Source organism: Aegilops tauschii, chromosome 7, assembly GCF_002575655.3.
Source record: "Aegilops tauschii subsp. strangulata cultivar AL8/78 chromosome 7, Aet v6.0, whole genome shotgun sequence".
Taxonomy (NCBI): domain Eukaryota; kingdom Viridiplantae; phylum Streptophyta; class Magnoliopsida; order Poales; family Poaceae; genus Aegilops; species Aegilops tauschii.
The window spans coordinates 626,985,079-627,004,454 of record NC_053041.3 but is presented as its reverse complement, the minus strand read 5'-3'; the positions used below and the strand labels follow the sequence as shown (position 1 = coordinate 627,004,454).

At 46.2% G+C, this 19,376-nt stretch overlaps 2 protein-coding genes across 2 annotated transcripts; both read right to left on the bottom strand.

The window, feature by feature from the left end:
• Positions 1 to 4,197: 4,197 nt before the first annotated feature.
• LOC141027542 (uncharacterized) lies at positions 4,198 to 4,644 on the bottom strand. The gene has a single exon (XM_073504611.1). The coding sequence runs from the start codon at positions 4,642 to 4,644 to the stop codon at positions 4,198 to 4,200; it is 447 nt and encodes a 148-aa protein (XP_073360712.1).
• Positions 4,645 to 11,733: 7,089 nt separating this feature from the next.
• LOC109746093 (chaperone protein dnaJ 11, chloroplastic-like) lies at positions 11,734 to 12,606 on the bottom strand. The gene has a single exon (XM_020305208.4). It carries the CDS (start codon positions 12,435 to 12,437, stop codon positions 12,015 to 12,017), a length of 423 nt encoding a protein of 140 aa, XP_020160797.1. The 5' UTR covers positions 12,438 to 12,606; the 3' UTR covers positions 11,734 to 12,014.
• Positions 12,607 to 19,376: the final 6,770 nt, after the last annotated feature.

Genomic DNA, 19,376 nt, shown 5'->3' with positions numbered 1-19,376 from the left:
GTTCCCGGAATCTACGACGACTGGGAGGAGTGTCGGAGACAGGTTCACCGTTTCAGCGGTAACAGTTACAAAGGGTACACCACTAGGGCGGAGGCGGAATCTAGATACGCGCGCTATCTAGCGGGAGAGAGGAGGGAGCGTTGGAGGAACCGGATGAAGACCAGTTTCATCGCGATGATGCTCATCGTGATGACCGCAGCTCTCTTCTATGTGATGGTAGTTTAGATGATCGATGTCGACTTGTAATGTGAATACAAACTCGCTACTCGCGGTCTCGAGACTTGTAATGTTCTATCTTTGTTTGGTCTTTTGAATTCGGAGACTAATATGATGAATTGTATTCGGAGACTAATCTTCTATTGTATTCGATGAATCTGCTGTTGCTGTGTGGTGCTGTTTATATTCTGTCCAATAATATATTTTGTAATCTGTGCAAATATCAGAAAAGAAAAAAATCCCTAATATACATACTAATGGCGCATCACCCCAACGTGCGCCATTAGTATGCCAAAGGATACTAATGGCGCATCACACCAACGTGCGCCATTAGTATGCCAAAGGATACTAATGGCGCATCACCCCAACGTCCGCCATTAGTATGCCAAAGGATACTAATGGCGCATCACCCCGCAGTGCGCCATTAGTATGGCAAAGCACATGGGTAAATATGGCCCCCTGGGAGGCATACTAATGGCGCACCGTGGCCTATACTAATGGCGCACTGCCTGGTGCGCCATTAGTATACCAGATCCTAATGGCGCACCAGTGGTGCGCCATTAGTAAAAAATACTAGTGGCGTGGTACTAGTGGCGCACCAGTAGTGCGCCATTAGCAGGCAAAACTGGTGCGCCACTAGTAGGCCTTTTCCTAGTAGTGATTATTCTAAGATTTAACCTAAAATTTTCAACTAGCTAGGGTTCAAAATTAACTAGGGAGGAGGAGTACCTCTCCGTGGAGGATGGCCGGCGTGGGGGCGGCTGGCGGGGGAGGAGGGCCGGCACGGGAGGTCGGCCGATGGTGGAGGAGGCCGGCGCGGGGGAGGGTGGCCGGCGGGGGAGGAGAGAGCCGCGCGGGCGAGGGCGACCGGCGGGAGAAGACCGGCGCGGGGGACGGCGGCAGCGACGGCGCACGGTGGAGGCGCGCGAGTGAGAGTGTGTGAGGAGGTCGAGTGCGGGCCAGAGGGTGGATAAGGTGCCCGTAGTAGTAGCGCTTGTATGTAGAAAGCGCTACTGCTATGTACAATAGCAGTAGGGCTTTCTACATACAAGCACTACTACTATGCCTGGCCTGCCGGCAACGGTCTGACAATTGTAGTAGTAGCGTGTTTTATGAACACGGCGCTACTGGTAACTGCATAGTAGCAGCGGTTACCATGTGTAAGCGCTACTAAAAAGTAGTAGCAGCGGTTTCTTATAAAAAGCGCCACTACTAAGCTCCTGTATAGGCATTTCCCTAGTAGTGAGTACAAATCCAAGTTAATTATATTATTGTTTACTTTTTCTTCATAACGCTTAGCAAACTTATATGCTGCTTATTAGACCGGAGTTATGTCCAATAGATCCCGAATGGTTGGGCCAATGGTGTGTTCTCACCGCCTCAAACACCGGCAATAAAAAGATGTTGGTCCAGACAACACCCTGAGCAAGATGCTAGCAATGATTGAACACTAGTGCAATTGAAAGCAGGGCGTGAAGCAACCAAAAGTGTGGGGTTTTCCAGAATAGCAGCTACCCCGATAGGTGGGCCCATAGCGCATTTTCATTTCCACTTAGTTTTTCTGCTCCCTTGCACGACGCTGTTTTCCTATCAACACTACATGCAGTCCGAGCACCCTGTCCAAATGTAATGGTTCACCAATCCCCATCACTGCAACCCACGGAGTCGTAGTCGTGCTATATAGGCCCATCACCGTATGTTATAGACGCGCTATATAGGCCCATCACCGTATGTCAAATATCAACACTTCAAATCTTTCATGTATCTCTACAGTCAATTAATATCGGCTCCATATGCAAGCCGTACTATTGGTCCACGTAACGGGAGCACGCGAGCTCGTCCTTTCTATCACCATTCTCGAGCTATTCTCCCCTATTTATATTGAACTTTCCTACTCCCCAGTAAGAACTCTTACAAAATTATGTTTCTCGTTGACAAAATATTTTAATATACTATATTAATACTATTTTACAAGTATAACCATCAAATTAAGTATTTAAACATACTCACTTATTTAGTTATAAATTTATTTATAAAATTGTGACACTTATTAGTATAAATATTTTTCTAGTGCTAAGTGACTTGCAGTTTTTTGGCCAAACTATTTTATTTAGTTTGATATTCAATAAAGTATCTTGTTACAATAGTTTTCAGTAAATATCTACGCAAAAAATCTTATCATCATACTCCACAAATAAATTTACACTAGTGCAGTTGTATTTATCTTAATTTTTCCAATGCATCATTAAATATCTATATAATTTGGTAGATTGTCTTACAATGTATGAATCGAGTAAATTGGTAGATTTGTTTAAATCAATACTAACAAGTTTAGATGTGACTAAATAGATAAATCTAGAGCTTGCATAATATCTATATTGCATGAGTAGTACAAATACAAACTTGAGTAAGTTGTAGTATTGATCATTTGTTTTCTTAGATGGATTTTTTCTACAAAAGTGGTCTGACTTCCCTAAAACCTGTACCCATATCAAAATTATATTAACCTAGCCTCTCTTAAATTCGCTTGAACCAACTCAGATTGATAAGATTAGAAGATTCACCTCACCTGCTGATTTGAAAATTGTATATCGTGCTAATGTACAAGCATGCTACTTTTTAGAGTCCTACAAACAAGGGGTGGGAAGGAGGCCTTATTTCCATATATTTGGTCGGCCCTGAGCCTGACCACTTAAGGACCACCTCATGGCAGTGGGTAGAGGAATCTCTTATTGCATTGTTGGCCTACAACAGCACTGCAGCCCTAAAATGAATTCCGAAGGAAGAAGAGTGGGCAGTTTTGGGGATGATTGAGGATGAAGAGTCCACTGCAGCCCTAAAATGAATTCTGGAGGAAGAAGAGAGGGCAGGTTTGGGGATGATTGAGGATGAAGAGTCCAACACATAGGGCTAGGTGACACGTAGGGGGGTGTCAGCGATAAAATGGCTAAAGTGCACGCGCAAATGAGAGCATTGACCTAGGCCATGGTTTTTTGTACCGAACAGTTCGTGGAACCGGCATGATTGTATTGCTTGTCTAGTCGCATAGCAGATAAACCGACTGAGGATACAAGAGGAGTGAAACGAAGAATTATCTCGAAAGATTTTTTCCTAATTATCTAAAATTTCGGAGCAAACTGTTAATTACTTTAATAAAAAATCGCATTATACTAAGTCAAACTACTTTGACCATGTCTAAAGAAAAACATGCTGATATTTAAAACATGAGTTATATATGGCACGATGATATTTTTAATAAATCTAAGGGAACTAATTTGGTTTCTGGCTCCATGATGTTAGCAACATAATTGTTTCCTCCTCGGTACTCCCTTAAGAATGAATATGTTCTTGGGTGGTCAATGCCACTCATACAAACACATTTATCCTAGAATCCAAACATGATTATGACTCCAATAAATGAAACACGCCAAAGGTACTGTTATTACTCCCTCCAAAAGGGAATATAAGTCAGTAATTGAAAATAAGATCTTCAGTTTCACTAACCAAACATGTGAAATACACCCCACACACACACACACACACAGTGTTTAGAACCTTCATTCGAGGACGTATCTTAAGATATATTTTTTATGGCAAAAAAACATATGTTTCACCAGTTAAATTGAAGACATAGAAACACGTGAGAGTAGTGGTCTTGACATGAGTGACCATTTATCCATACCTCGCCCCTGTGGCCAGATGTCCTCACGCTCGTTTTTCTGCCTATCTAAAACTATGACATTTCCTTGCGAAATTATCCAAGACTTTGGTAATTAATTTCGTGCACAAACAAAGAGATGACTTTGGAGGAAGAAAACGCCCGACATGGAGGTAACTAATTCCTTATCAAAGAGAACTACGTACAATATTCCATGGCCGTTAATTTACAGTAATTAGTTTACATATTTACATTTTGCTGACCAGACGCACAAGAGATCTTTAAAAACGCCTCTTGCTGTGTACAGAGCTCCCGCGTCCGCGTCACCCAATCTGGGACGTCCAATCCTGATCGTACGTTACAAGATAGTCGCCAGGAACTTTCCGCCAGCGCCGTGCCTGAGCAAACCGGGCGGCCGCCGGTTGGGGCCCGGAGGGCAGGCGCGTTTGCCAGGCCGTACGTCCTACCAGCACTGGTCGGCCTCCCACGTCCTCCGCCGGAACGCCGGCCCAGCCGCCGCCGCCCGCCGCATCATCATCCCCGCGGCGCGGCCGCGGCGCGGCAGGCCACGTCACGGTCGTAGCGCGCTCGTCGGGGTCGGCGAGCGTGGGGTAGGCCGTGTGCAGCCGAATGAACCCCTCGTCGCCGCCGCTACCAGCAGCGTCCGGGTGCACCTCCCTGGCCAGACGCCAGTACGCCGCCTTGATCTCGTCCCTGCTCGCCCCGGCACCCACACCGAGCACTTCGTAGTGCGTCCTCCCGGCCACCATCGCCGCCGGCTTGGCGGCGGTGTTGGGGTCAGCGTGGGAGTTGGCGCGATCATCGACGACATCTGGTTCAATATGAGGCCGCGCTCCGCCAGGTACCACGTCTTGACCTACTCGTCCATCATCGACATGTCCGCCCCCATCAAGAACGCCAGATAGATGTTCCTCTTCTTCGCGGCGATGTTGGTCCGGAGTAGGTCGAGCTTGACGACGCTGTTCGTCATCAACGCCGACCACCGCGCCTCGGATTTCTCTTCCCTCTGGACGGCGTGGTTCTTGGCGTCGGCGATGCACTGCTCGATGGATGCTTGCAGCCGGTGCGGCGTCCTTCGCCGTCTTGGTCGAACTTGAAGAACGAGTTTCGGCGACGTACATGGCGAAAAGAAGCGAGAGTCGGCATGTGTGCATACCTGACCCTCGACGTTGGCGCCGCTTTTCGGGCGAGCCGCGATCTCCTTGATGATCCCGTGCCATTTGTTGCAGGCCATTTGGATGATCGCCCAATGGTTCGACATGGCCTTCGAGCTGCGCTACATGTAGATGGTGGCGAAGTAGGGGTCGACCAGCTTGCGCTCATCGAACGCCGACTTGATGCGCGTCCAATATGTGTTGGTGTTCTGGTTCGTGCCCGTGATAGGGTCGAGGCAGACGGTCTTCCATGCTTCGGTGAGGCACTCGTCTTCTTTGGACGTCCACTTGACGCGCGGCTCGCCCGTCCTGGCCTCCCGCTTCTTCTTTTTCCCTTTCCTCGCCGGCGCAAGCGCCGGCTCCTCCTCCTCGCCGTCGTCGAGCTAGTCGTCCATGTCGCCGGTGAGGTCTATTGTATCGTCTTGCGCCTGAAACTCGGGGAAGGCGGCGGCGGCGACCGAGCCGCTTGTGATGATCTCGTCCATGTCGGCTTCCGTCGCGTCGGGGTTGCCGAAATGTGACAACGAGGCTTGCGAGAGGGCAGGGCGCCACGGCGTAGAGGCGGCTTGGGGAGGCTGCGTACGCCGACGGCGAGTAGGTGTACGGGGGGTACTGGACGCCGGCGAACGCGGGCGAGGGTGTGCGCTGGTCGGGGTTCAGACCGGAGGGTGAGGCGCGCTGGCCATGCGGAAAGGTGATGTTGGGGTTGAATCCACCATGTGCGTCGCCGTCGGCGTAGCCAGGCCAGGGTGCATACCCCCAGGGCTACGGTGGCGGCGAGAAGCTGGCCGGCGACCCGACGCTCTGCTAGCTCCAGGCAGCTTGTGAGACATGGGCGCCGGGCGGATTCATCATCCCTGCGCGAGACGTCTCTGTGTGCTCTGCCGCCGCCGCCGCGTCCCGGGCCCTCTTGGCGTTGAGCCTGTTCCGCCGGTCGGTGGTGACAGCCTCCCGGCGCTGAACCTCCGCCCTCCAGTCGGCGTTCGACATGCCCGGTGATTTTGCCGGCGGCGCCCTCGACTTCCTCTGCTTTGGCTGGGTGGCATCGGCAGCAGCAGCGGTGCGAGGGGCCGAATACTTCTTCGGCAGCATGGCGGGATAGCGGCCGGATGGCGGGAAGAGGGAGGAGAATGGCGGGAGAAGAGGGGCAGAAGGGGGGAATGGAGGGAAATGGAGGGGAAAAGTGGGGGATCGGCAGGAAAAGGCTTGTCTCTCGCCGATAGAGTGGACCCACGCGCCTTTTGGCTTCGGCCGGCGCCCCCAGGCGCCACCCGGGGGCTTGGGTTCGGCTCGGATTCGCTGGTTGTTATTTCGGCCTAAACCGGCGATAAACAAGGTCCTAGAGGCGCGACTGGGCCGATTTTTCGACGCCAGCGCTAAAAAATAGCCCTTGGGGGCATCGTTAGGGGGGGGCGAGTGCAGATGCTCAAAGCTCTGGTCTGGAGCACCCCGAATCATGGAGACGGTTTTCTCTACATTTTATTTTGAAGAAAGAAAAGAAAGGTTACAGTAGTTGATTTTGTGGTGTGGTGAGGACTGAGGACAAGAGTTGAATGGGACTAGACAACAAGGAATTCACAAGCATGGAGGGCATCTATATCCTTGTTTTCAGTTACCGTTGGAACTTGATTTTTTTTTTAGAAAAAGAGGATCACTACTCTAGGCCTCTGCATCATTACAATGCACACGGCCATATATTTTTATTAAGGTTTGAGTACGAGGTTTAAGTATTGAAGTACAAAAGATCAAATAAAAAGTCAGAGCCGACAAAGATAGGATACATGCCTACACACATAGCCTATTATTGAACCGCCTGCCAAACACATTTGGTGATCAGGATTACAGATGCCCTTAGTAGACAAGCACTCGACCACCGGAGTTGAAGGCAAGATGGCTTTGGCTTTTTCATAATAAGTGTAGAAGTGCATGCTCTAGCCAATGCAACCAAAAGACCGATCTGATGGAAAAGACTAGGAAGCACATTATACGTCAACACTCCCCCTCACGTGTGGCTCCCTCAGGTCTAAACGTGGACCAAAAGTGGGCTGCAATTTAATTGCGCCAGCCGGGTCTTGAACTCAAGACCTCTTAATTAGCTCCGATACCATGTAGAAGTGCATGCTCTAGTCAATGCAACCAAAAGACCGATCTAATGGAAGAGACTAGGCAGCACATTATACGTCAACAATAAGGAAATAAAGGTTTAATGATTTCTTGGCAAGCGAATTGATGTGCCATGCAAAGCATGCATGCTCATGGGAGTAGAGATCCATCTTAACAAGGCGATTGACAAGCAAGTGTAGACCGTAGGCTATATCTTTTCTTCAAGCAATCGTCAAATCATTTGAAAAATAATTAAGATCTATATATCTGACATGCAAACTTCAATAGTCATATCACACTTTGTGTATGCTGCATTTTGACGATGCTAACATATTGTAGGAACAAAAGAGTACTCCAAATTGTTCATATTGTTGGCATTATTGATATGTCCTGATAAAATATTGACAGAGGGAGCAGGAACATGTATTGTTCAAAGTGTTTGCATTATTGAAATGTTCAGGTAACATGGAGGCACCATCAGTACTCGGTAGTTAGCGCATAATCACTGAACCACCTTGAGTTGAAGGCAAGATGATTTCCGATTTTTAATAAATTAATAAAGGTTCAATCCATTCTTGGTCGACTGTTGATGTGCCATGCACATCATGAGGACCTTAGAGACTCATCTTAAAAAACTATTAGCAAATAAGGTAGATCGTAGGATATATTTTGTTCTTTTATTGTTGAATCAATTGGACTAAGTTTAGAAAACAATATAGTTGATGCCCTAAGGTTCATAATGATTAAGGGCTCTATTGTGGATGCAAACTTCAATACTCTTACTCTGGTGTATGCTGCAGCATGAAAATACCAACATAGTTTAAGAACAAAGGAGTATTGATTGAGCTGGCAGCCAAAATTTTAAAACAATGTTGTGGCATGACGGTTAAATACATGGTTAAGAACAACATTTATTTGCAGCGGTGCCCTAGAAGAAATTTGGGATACCATAGAATATGGGTTTGTGACAGAGACATTATCTCAAGTCCCTCTAGGAAACCTCATCGAACAGAAAAAAAACCCCACATTCTTTTGAAATTGTACAGAACTAAATGTGAGATTATTGTGAATATCCGCATAGTGTCTACACAGTACACGGCACAACCCGTACTAATTTTTTTTCAATTTCCTAATTCAAATAGAGCCCAAGATCAAACACAACTCCAACAAAAATCATTTCAGTTAGTGTAACCAAGTAAAGTTCAACTTTTGACATCATAGCTGGTGTGATATCTTTTACGTCCTTAATTGTCCCATCGATCTTCTCGGCGAGTGGTTTCGCGGAATCTAACAAATTAAGAGTATTAACATGCTCATGTATTTTATTATATTCTTATAATTGTGATATTTGTTAGTATAAATAATTTTCTATTGCTAAGTAACTTTTTACTTTTTTGTCAAAAAATATTTTTATTTAGTTTTCAGGTAGTGGCGCACATCAACTCCACGAGTCACACACTCTTACACTATTGTCGCCCTCGTCTATCTAATCTCTTCTGCATAGTGTTTGCTTAATAAAATCGGCAAAAGAGCGAGATGGAAAAAATCACACTCGCTATTTCTATATACTCTAGATCTTAGGATGATTTTGCGACATACGATAGTGTTGGGCAGGATTCATCTATTCATATGGAGCATGATCTTCATGAGGTGGATGAAATCGAGAAAGACAATTCAATAAATAAAAACTTTTACGCAATCGAACTTGATTACAGATAGTTGGGATATGTTGGTCTATCATGAAAACTTCAATGTCATTTGATTTAAGAAAAAAAATCTTATACTCTTTTGTTTCCCACATAAGGATTATTTAACTAAGCATTAAGTTTCGGACACATACGCTATAATGAGCTATTTATACTAAACTTTCCTACTTCAGAATAAAAAATTCACTGCACTATGTTTCTTGTCGACAAAATATTTTCATATACTATTTATACTAATATTTTATAAGTTTAACTATCAAAATTAAATATTTAAACATGGTCACATATTTAATTTTAAAAATTTCATAAAATCTGATATTTAGTAGTATAAATACTTTTATAGTGCTAAGTAACTTGCAGTTTTTCGGCCAAACTATTTTTATTTGGTTTGCATATTTAATAAAGTATCTTGTTACAACCACCAAATATCTACGCAAACAAATATTATCATCATACTCCACAAATAAATTTACGCTAGTGCATTTGTATTTATCTTTAATTTTTCCAATGCATCCTTAAATATTTATATAATTTTGCAAATTGCTTTACATTGTATGAATTGAATAACTGGCTAGATGTTCTTTAAATCAATACTAATAAGTTTTGATGTGACTAAATAGATAATTCTAGAGCTTACAAAATGTCTAGATTGGATGAGTATTACAAATACAAACTTGAGTAAGTTGTAGTATTGATCATTTGTTTTCTTACATGGATTTTTTTCTACAAAAGTGGTGTGACTTTCCTAAACCGTGTACCTATATCAAGATTATATTGACCTAGCCTATCTTAAATTCACTTGAACCAACTCAGTTGATAAGATTTGAAGATTCACCACACTTGCTAATTTGAGAATTGTATGTCGCGCTAATGTGCAAGCATGCTACTTTTTAGTGTCCTACGAACAAGGGGTGGGGAGGCAGCCTTATTTCCCTATAGGTCAGCCCTAAGCTTGGCCGCTTGGAGAACCACCTCATGGTAGTGGGTAGAGGAATCTCATATTGCATTGTTAGCCTACAACAACAATGCAGCCCTAAAAGTAATTTCCAGAGAAAGAAGAGATGGCAGGTTTGGGGTGATTGAGGATGAAGAGTCCATCACATAGCCTCAGGTGATACATATGGGGTGCTCTACGAATAATGACTCAAAGTGCACGTGTAAATTAGAGCAGTGATCTAGGCCGTGGTTTTTAGTATCGAACGGTTCATGTGATTGTGATGGCGTGATTGTATTGATTGCCTAGTCGCATAGCAAATAAACCGCGTGTGGGTATAAGAGGGAATAATGACTCAAAGTGCACGTGTAAATGAGAGCAGTGATCTAGGCCGTGGTTTTTAGTATCGAACAGTTCATGTGATTGTGATGGCGTGATTGTATTGATTGCCTAGTCGCATAGCAAATAAACCGCATGTGGGTATAAGAGGAGTAAAACGAAGAATTATCTCGAAAGATATTCTTTTCCCTAATTCTCTATTCTCCATCTTCTGATTGCTCTGCCGAGGAAACTATTAATTAGTTTAATAAAAAAATTAGCATTATACTAAATTGAACTACTTTGACCATGTGTTGATATTTAAAACATCAACTATATATGGCATGATAACATGTTTATAATAAATATAATGGAACTAATTTGGTTTCTGGCTCCATTACGTTAGCAACATAATTGTTCCCTCCTCGGTACTCCCTTGAGAAATGATTTTGCTCTAGGGTGGATCTACAATGTATGGCTGGGGTCAACTGATGTCAATGGCTCATTCAAACGGATATATTCTAGAATCCAAACATGAAAATGACTCCCATAATGAAATACCGCGATGCCAGTGTTATTACTCCCTCCAAATAGGAATATAAGTCAGTCATAGAAATTTATATTTTCAATTTGACTAACAAAACATGTGAAATAACATATGTTTCGACCACACACAAAAGAATGTTTAGAGCCTTCATTCGACGACGAATCTTCAGATGTTTTCTTATGGTAGATAACATATGTTTCGCTAGTTAAATTGAAAATATAGAAACACGTGAGAGTAGTCGTCTTGACATGAGAGTGACCATTTATCCTTACTTCGCTCCTGTGGCTATATGTCCTCGCAGTCTTTTTTTCTACCTATCCAAAACTATGACACTTTTTGGAGAAATTATCCAAAACTATGACATGACAAGCTTGCCGTTCGTTCAGACCGGTAGGCCTTATGTTTCTTCTATCTAGATGTTGTCGCCTCTCATGGCGGCGCCGACAAGTGGGACAAATTGATGCTGGTACAGGGTTGGTGGCCCGACGACTGCAGGTTTGGCGCTCTTCCCCGTCAACGGCGGCAGAATTCGTCAGATCTGGATCCAGATTGGCGCGGGGAACATCCTCGGTCGACACGCCACATCACCGAGCGCCTGTTCTACAGGTCTGGTCTTTGGCTCATAACGCCTAAAAGGCTATGGCGTTGGCCTGGATTTTGGTTTGCTGGTTCTCTGCCTCTTTCACCTGTGTGCGTCTCGACGGCGCTGGTGGTTGGCGGCTATTTCAGATTTGATTGTTTGCAGAGACTCCAATAGATTTATTTGTAATTTTTTTTGTGTGAAGTTTTTTCTACAAAGTTTTCTGGACATCTGTCATGTCCCGGTGTTTCTGATAGTTTCCGCATGTATGTGTGTAATTGTACTCTGTTTTATTGATTAATATAATATATGTGGTTGAAAAACAAGGAATGACTGACATGGATTAATGTACTGTGGTAATTAATTTCATGTAGAATCAAAGAGTCAGCTTGCAAGGAAGAAACGATGGACCTGGAGGTAACAAATTCCTTCAATTATCAAAGAGAGCTACGTACGTACTACCGCGCGGCAGGTGTGGTGAGCAATCTGCAAATCATTCAGAAAAAGAGCTACACAGTATATATTCCTTGGCCGTTGATTCACAGTAATTAGTTTACATATTTGCATTTTGCTGACCAGACGCACAAGAGATCTTTAAAAACGCCTCTTGCTATGTACAGAGCTCCCGCGTCTGCATCACCCGATCTGGGCCGTCCAATCCTGTTCGTACGTTGCAAGACAGTCGGGAAGACCTTCTCTCCAGCGCCGTGCCTGAGCGAACCGGGCGGCCGCCGGTTGGGAGCCCGGAGGGCAGCCGTGTTTGCGTTGCTGTACGTTCTACCAGCACTGGTCAGTCTCCCACGTCCTCCGCCGGAACGCCGGCCCGGACGTCGCAGCCGCCCGCCGCATCATCATCCCCGCGGCGCGGCAGGCCACGTCCCTGTCGTAGCGAGCGCGCTCGTCGGGGTCGGCCAGCGTGGCGTAGGCCGCGTGCAGCCGGATGAACCCCTCGTTGCCGCCGCGGCCAGCAGCGTCCGGGTGCACCTCCCTGGCCAGACGCCGGTACGCGGCCTTGATCTCGCCCCTGCTGGCCCCGGCGCCTACCCCGAGCACCTCGTAGTGCGTCCTCCCCGCGGCCACCGCGGCCGGCGCCGCCATCGTCGAGGACGCCCGCACCACAACGCGCCGCCGAGGCCCGGCCACCCGCCCCGGGCGAGCCAATCCCATCACCGCCGCCGTCGACGTCGCGAACGTAGCCATCGATCGATCCTCCGATCTCTGTTCTTGAGTGCTTGATCCGAAAGCAAAGTACTTCTTCGTTGCACTGTTGTCCGTCCTCGTCGAGGTGAGCTGAGACGCCGCTGGATTTATAGGAGCTGGGGACGGAGGGGTCTGTGGTGCCACTCGTACTCCCAGCTTTCGAGCTTATCTCCACAAAGATGCGAAGAAGAAGAAGATTATGTGTGAGCTCCAGCTGAGTCAGCCGTCGGCATCTTGAACGTAGCTTTCGCGCCACCGATTGTGGTGCGAACTTCTCTTCCCCAACAAGGCCGAAAGGGACTCTTGCGCCGTCCAATCGCGAATAGGCGGAATCGGTGCGCGAGATGTCATGTAGCATCTGATATGAACGATAGTCCAGATGACCACATGGCATGGCATGCCACGACATATAAAGTCTAGCTGTGGGTAGTACTATTTGTTTTCTTGGCGTGCTGACATGTTGAATTTGAATTTTGAAATCTCGGTGGCATCATATGTGTCACCCTATTGTTCAATATTGCCAACTTGTTTTAGAAAAAAAAAATAGCATGAGACTTCGTGTTTGGATTCCCCCAACAGAATGATTATATTCTTCTTTCATGGTGTGGACTTCTGGGGAACTTGTTATTCTAGCGTTCGAGGTTATGTGGAACATTCGGATTTCGAAGTTCGAGTCTGTCTTTTCATACTGTAGGTCGACTTGTCTTACAAGAATTCAGGAGCTTTTTCTTGTCGCCCCACATGCATGGAGAGGCATGGTAGATTTTTCCTTGCGACGATGATGGGCTAATTGATTGTGTGGCCACATATTTTCCATTGTTTGGCCTTTTGGGGACTCGTTGTTCTTTAGTGTTTGTGGTTATCTGAAGCCGGTGCACGTCGCCCACAAACTCGTCCGCGTGAAAGTGATAGCTGCGTACGCATCTGCAGGCAATGATCTGCCGTGACCACTGATTTTTCTGCAAGTCTTTGTACGTATCTGTTTTTGTTCTGCATCTAGTCTAGATGTCACAGTACCTCTGATTTTTCTACACCGCGTTTTTGTTCCTGTTCTAGAGGGTTCGAGATGCTAGTATCTCGAGCTACACGTATCGTGTTCGGAGAAAAATATTGTACAGGTGGTGGAATTAACTTGCACTTGCACCCAGCCGGTGTCGGCCAACGGCTTGCTTATCATCAGGTATGGCCGGCGAGGGAGAAGAAGAAATCATGTTGATCTGAGTTCACGGACGTCTCCTCTTCATGTAGTCCTACGTGTTGCACATGCCATGTCTAGGCGCCGCCGACAAGTCGGCCGTGAATGGAGCTGGCGGCAGAGCCCGTTATGGACGTCGTTATTAGCAATATCAATTCGGCAGGTGGGTCGCCGGAGACGCGGACGCCGACTGCGCCATCGCGGCGTCGACGGCGACGTACGGCCGGGGGCGGGGTCTTGTCCGCGTACACATGGGTGGCGGAGCTGGGGCCTGGGGCGGAGGTGAGCGGCGGACATGGACGTGGACATCCCCGTGAAATGAATTGGGAAAGGATACGTGTATGGGCCGGCATAAGTGTTTGCTTGCATTATTGATGCTAATGATATGTGATATCCTGATAAGATGGATGACCTGGTGAAGAGAAGACACTATCAGTAGTAGTGCTACTCAGTTGCCAGTGGATGAGCTCAGGATCACACTGAGTTATGGCGACGGTTTTCTTTACATTTTATTTTGAAGAAAGAAAAAAGGATATAATACTTGATAGAGCACTGGTACACGGATGATGCTTGCCAGCCGAAATTTGCACTACATGTCATATCACACCATCGATGTGCGTCTACACATACGCAGGCGTTTGGATTAACTATCATGCATGTGTCGTTCATCAAAACGTCGGGACTTCCGTACTTAGATTTTGTGGGAAATGGAATCATACATGAATAAAAACCATCATATTTATTGAAAGAAGCAAAATGGAGAAGAAAGAGCTCAAATGTGAGGCACCAGATTAAACAAAGCGCAAGATGGTGTCTCGTTCCGCACGCCATCCGCACTGTGGCGTCCAACACTCCAACTATTATAAAGGACCCTGTACCAGAATCGCAACAGAGAGCACAATGGAACCTCATCTCCGCACCAAAAAGCCATTCATAAACCCTAGCCATCACCATTTCTCATCTCATCTCCATAGGTAGCCACCATCATCTTCACCACCACAGCAATTCACCTCCAATTAGCCATACTTGAAATCGTGTATCGCATCCGGCAACCATTGTAAGACACATTATTAATAAAGCTTGCATCATGTTGCGTTCTTCAATTATGTCTTCGTGCGATCCAATCATCATACGGGAGTACTTTGGCAAGGCAATGGGTTGAGGCATAGCCTTGCTACCCGATGTGTTTGTAAGTGGGCTTGATAGAATGACTTTGAATGAACATCATGTATGTGTGAAATAAAATTGTGTTATAGTTATCTCTTGTCTCTCTCGCGTTCTTTGACCTTGCAGGTACCCAGGATCATAGAGTTCGAGCCGCGAGAAGTTTAGGAGCACAGAGGAAGTGGATCGTTATTCTGAACACCAACGACAAAGAAGTTCCATATCGTAGCGTGAAGTCAATCATTGGGGATAGATGAGGTGTAGTTATTAAACACCTAATGTTTTTATCTGATTTACTTACTGAGGTAACCCCGTGCGATGGATGGGGCCTACAGTTGGACAACTGACTATTGATGCAGGCTATTTTACGGTCAAGACGTAATTTGGACACAGCCCCACTTCGAGTCTTTGTAAGAACGTCTTAACGGGTGTCTTCCAGAGCACAAATAAAGATGGTGATGACGTCGATCACAAACATATGGTTGTAAGAATCACGGCCTCAAGTGTTTTTGGTAGCAACTGTGATAACAATCCAGTCCAATAATTAGAATTTAATATTGTTGTCAAAGTTTTGTAAAAAACCTTCTTGTGAGTACACGTTCTCTCATAACTATGGGAAATGATGACAATAGAAGTAAACGAATCAACGGTAGGGCAATAACAACATTTGCCAATTGAACAAATAACAACATAAACAGGCACATGGATTTTGCGGCAAAAAGGAAAAAAAAGCCTACTCAAACAGATGTTAAGTCCAATGGGAAAACAAACTCAAATCCATGAATATGAGGCGGATTTAAGCGTTGTCACTACGGGCGGATAAAAAAAGATGTAACTGTGGTATTCAGGAAAAACATCTCACCGGACAGTAACCACACTATCATTGCGTTTTGGGAGAGAGAAAGATACGCATTAGCCTAAACATCTTGTGAAGGACAATGCGATGAGGTTGAGCGGACGAATACAAGCAGGTAAATGGGCCAAACATGTTCTCCTCGGCTTCCTGTTGGGGGTATATCAACCCATATTCACTGCCTAGCATGTCACCAGCCTGACAGATTCCAAATTCAAAAACCCATTTGAACGGACTAGATTGCGGCCTATCTGGTGCCCGGCCATCAAAAGTGTAACACTCCGGATGTAACTTTCCATATTTGTAACTCCAACTCTTGCCATTTTCGGCTATGTGTTATGATATTCCCTTCGTGGTTGGGTTTTTGTCTTTCGTTTTGTTTTTTGTTCATGTCATGCATCTCATATCATGTCATCATGTGCATTGCATTTGCATACGTGTTCGTCTCATGCATCCAAGCATTTTCCCCGTTGTCCGTTTTGCAATCCGGCGCTTCCACCTCCTCCGGCGCACCCCTCTTGTTTTCTTTCGTGAGCGGGTGTCAAACATTCTCGGAATGGACCGAGGCTTGCCAAGTGGCCTTGGTATACTACTGGGAGACCACCGGTCAAGTTTCGTTCCATTTGAAGTTCGTTTGGTACTCTAACGGTTAACCGAGTAACCGTAGATGTCTTCTGTGTGTTGCAGCAAACCCCCTCTCTAAACAGCCCAAAACCCACCAAACTCTCTTCCATGCTGTAGGTCGTTCGATCACGATCGTGTGGGCGAAAACCGCACCTCATTTGGACTCTCCTAGCTCCCTCTAGCTATTTATTTGCATCCCTTCCCGAAAACATCTGCAGTCCAAACCCTAACCTTCGTCCCTCCGCGCGCCGGACGGAACCGCGCCGCCGGCCGCAGCCAGTCTACGCACGCCACGTGGTGCCCGCCGCCGCCCGTACCCCGCCGGCCCGCCGCGGGCCCGCGAGCCCGAGCCGCCGGCGCCCGCATCTGCGCCCCGCGCCGCCGCCTCGCCTCCCTCCTCGCCGCGCCGCCGCCGTGCCCCGCCGCCGTCGCCTCGCCGCGCCGCCGCTGTGCCTCGCCGTCGCCTCCACGCGCCCCTCCGCCGCCGTCTCGCCGTCGCCTCCGCGCGTCCCTCCGCCGGAGCCCGCGCCGCCCCTCTGCTCCGTCGCCGCGCCGCCGCCGTCCTCGCCGGCCCCGAGGCCCCGCCGCCTCCTCCCTCACCGGCAGCAACTCCGGCGGCCGGAGCCCCGAACCCTAGCCGGCCCGATCGGATCTAGAGACGGTTGACTTTTCCCGAACCCCCGAATTTCTTCTAAGTCATTTATTTTTCTCAGCATGTGCCCATGTTCATAGGATCATAACTCTCTGCATATAGCTCCGTTTCGCGTGTGTAATATATCGAAATGTTCGCCTCGTGATGCTCTACATTTTGTTAAATTGCACTATGTTCATTAGAGGCCAACTTGATGCCCAAATCTCTCGTGCAAGAGTGCTAGTCGCTGTTATCTGCTGGTTCTTATCAGAACTTGGAGATTTGTTATTTTTGTATCATTTAATCTGTGCATCTTATGGGCATGAGCTCTACATGTGTTTTGTTGTATTTCATGCCATCTTTGCAAGGGTGTATGCCATGTATTTTTGTGATCTCTGTGGTGACTAGCACAAGCATGCAAACTAGGCTCCGTAATGTTTCTGATTTCAGAGACTTAGTGATTTCTCGAAGTCTTTGTCTGCTATTATTTTGTTGCCATGTAAACTTGATGATACAGAGAGATCCATGCATATTTTGGAGATGTTCAGTAAGGATGTTTTGTAGATATTGTTGTAGTTGATCGATTCCTGCACTTGTTTGCAACTATGGAGTGCCATAGCATGACTCAATCGTGCTCTACTTTTGCTATAAAATATTTCTGGCAGATTGTTAACATGATATTCAATTTTTCCAAGCTTATTGTAGTTGATCCATATATGCTATTTATTTGTTCTTGCCATGGATAGCTTCATAAACATGTCATCTTACTGTAAGTATACTTTTTTTGTCATGCATTGCTCTGTAGTGAGTGGATCAAACTCACCAAGATGCCTTCATATTGTTGTTTCTGCCATGCTCTGTTTTCTGCTAAGTCTGAAACCTGTTAACGGAACTTGCTATGTTTACAAGGTTGCCATCATATCTTCTGGACCTTTTTGGCTTATGGTCAGTAAGGGACTTTTGTCATATGCATTTAGTAGAATACTGCCATGCCTTGTTTTGCTATGTTAAGTTCCTGTAGCATGTTGTTTTCGTGCTCTAAACATTGCTACCTGATGCTGTTTTCTGCCATGTCCAGTAATTTCACCAAGTCTGTGAACCTGTTATCTTTTGCACTTTTGCCATGCTTGTTTGAGCTTGTTATGTTGTGATATAGCCGTAGCTCAGTGTTCATCTTTTGTCAAGCATCTCCTGTAGATTACTTCCATATGCTTTGTTGCTATGTTGGAGTACTGTAGCATTGTTACTTGTTGCATTCTAAGTGCTATCATGCTGTTAATCACAGATTCGTGTCATTCTTGCTTTGCTTGCCATTTGCAAACCGTGCATCCGTTTCCGGTGATCTTTATATCGATTTCGACCGAAATCATCTCATCTCTACAGTGGCATGCTTGGTTTGCCAAGTTACTGCCTTGTTCATCATTTTCCTTCCGGAGCACGCATATGCATCGCATATCATATCTCGCATATCATACATGTTTTGCATCATGTTGCTTGTGCATTTCTCGTGATTGATTGTGGTTCCGTTGCCTGTGTTCTTGTCTTGGGTAGAGCCGGGAGACGAGTTCGTGAACGAGGAACCTGTTGAGTATGCTTACGAGGATCAAGCTTTCGACAACTCTGAGAACCTTGCAGGCAAGATGACCACCCCTCGAAATCACTTCTATCTTTTCTTTGCTAGATGTTCGCTCTATTGCCATGTTGCGCTACCTACCATTTGCTATATAATGCCTCCCATATTGCCATGTCAGCCCCTAACCATCCTTTCCTAGCAAACCGTTGTTTGGCTAAGTTACCGCTTTTGCTCAGCCCCTCTTATAGCGTTGCTAGTTGCAGGTGAAGTTGAAGTTTGTTCCATGTTGGAACATGGATATGTTGAGATATCACAATATCTCTTGCTTAATTAATGCATCTATATATTTGGTAAAGGGTGGAAGGCTCGGCCTTATGCCTGGTGTTTTGTTCCACTCTTGCCGCCCTAGTTTCTGTCATACCGGTATTATGTTCCTTGAGTTTGCGTCCCTTACGCGGTTGGGTGATTTATGGGACCCCCTTGACAGTTCGCCTTGAATAAAACTCCTCCAGCAAGGCCCAACTTTGGTTTTACCATTTGCCACCTAAGCCTTTTCCCCCGGGTTTTCGCGAGCCCGAGGGTCATCTTTATTTTAAACCCCCGGGCCAGTGTTCCTCTGAGTGCTGGTCCAAACTAGAGCCACTTGCAGCGCCACCTTGGGGAGACTCGAGGATTGGTTTTAGCTGTACGTAGTGTTCATCCGGTGTGCCCTGAGAACGAGATATGTGCAGCTCCTATCGGGATTTGTCGGCACATTCGGGCGGCTTTGCTGGTCTTGTTTTACCATTGTCGAAATGTCTTGTAAACCGGGATTCCGAGACTGATCGGGTCTTTCCGGAAGAAGGTTTATCCTTCGTTGACCGTGAGAGCTTATGATGGGCTAAGTTGGGACACCCCTG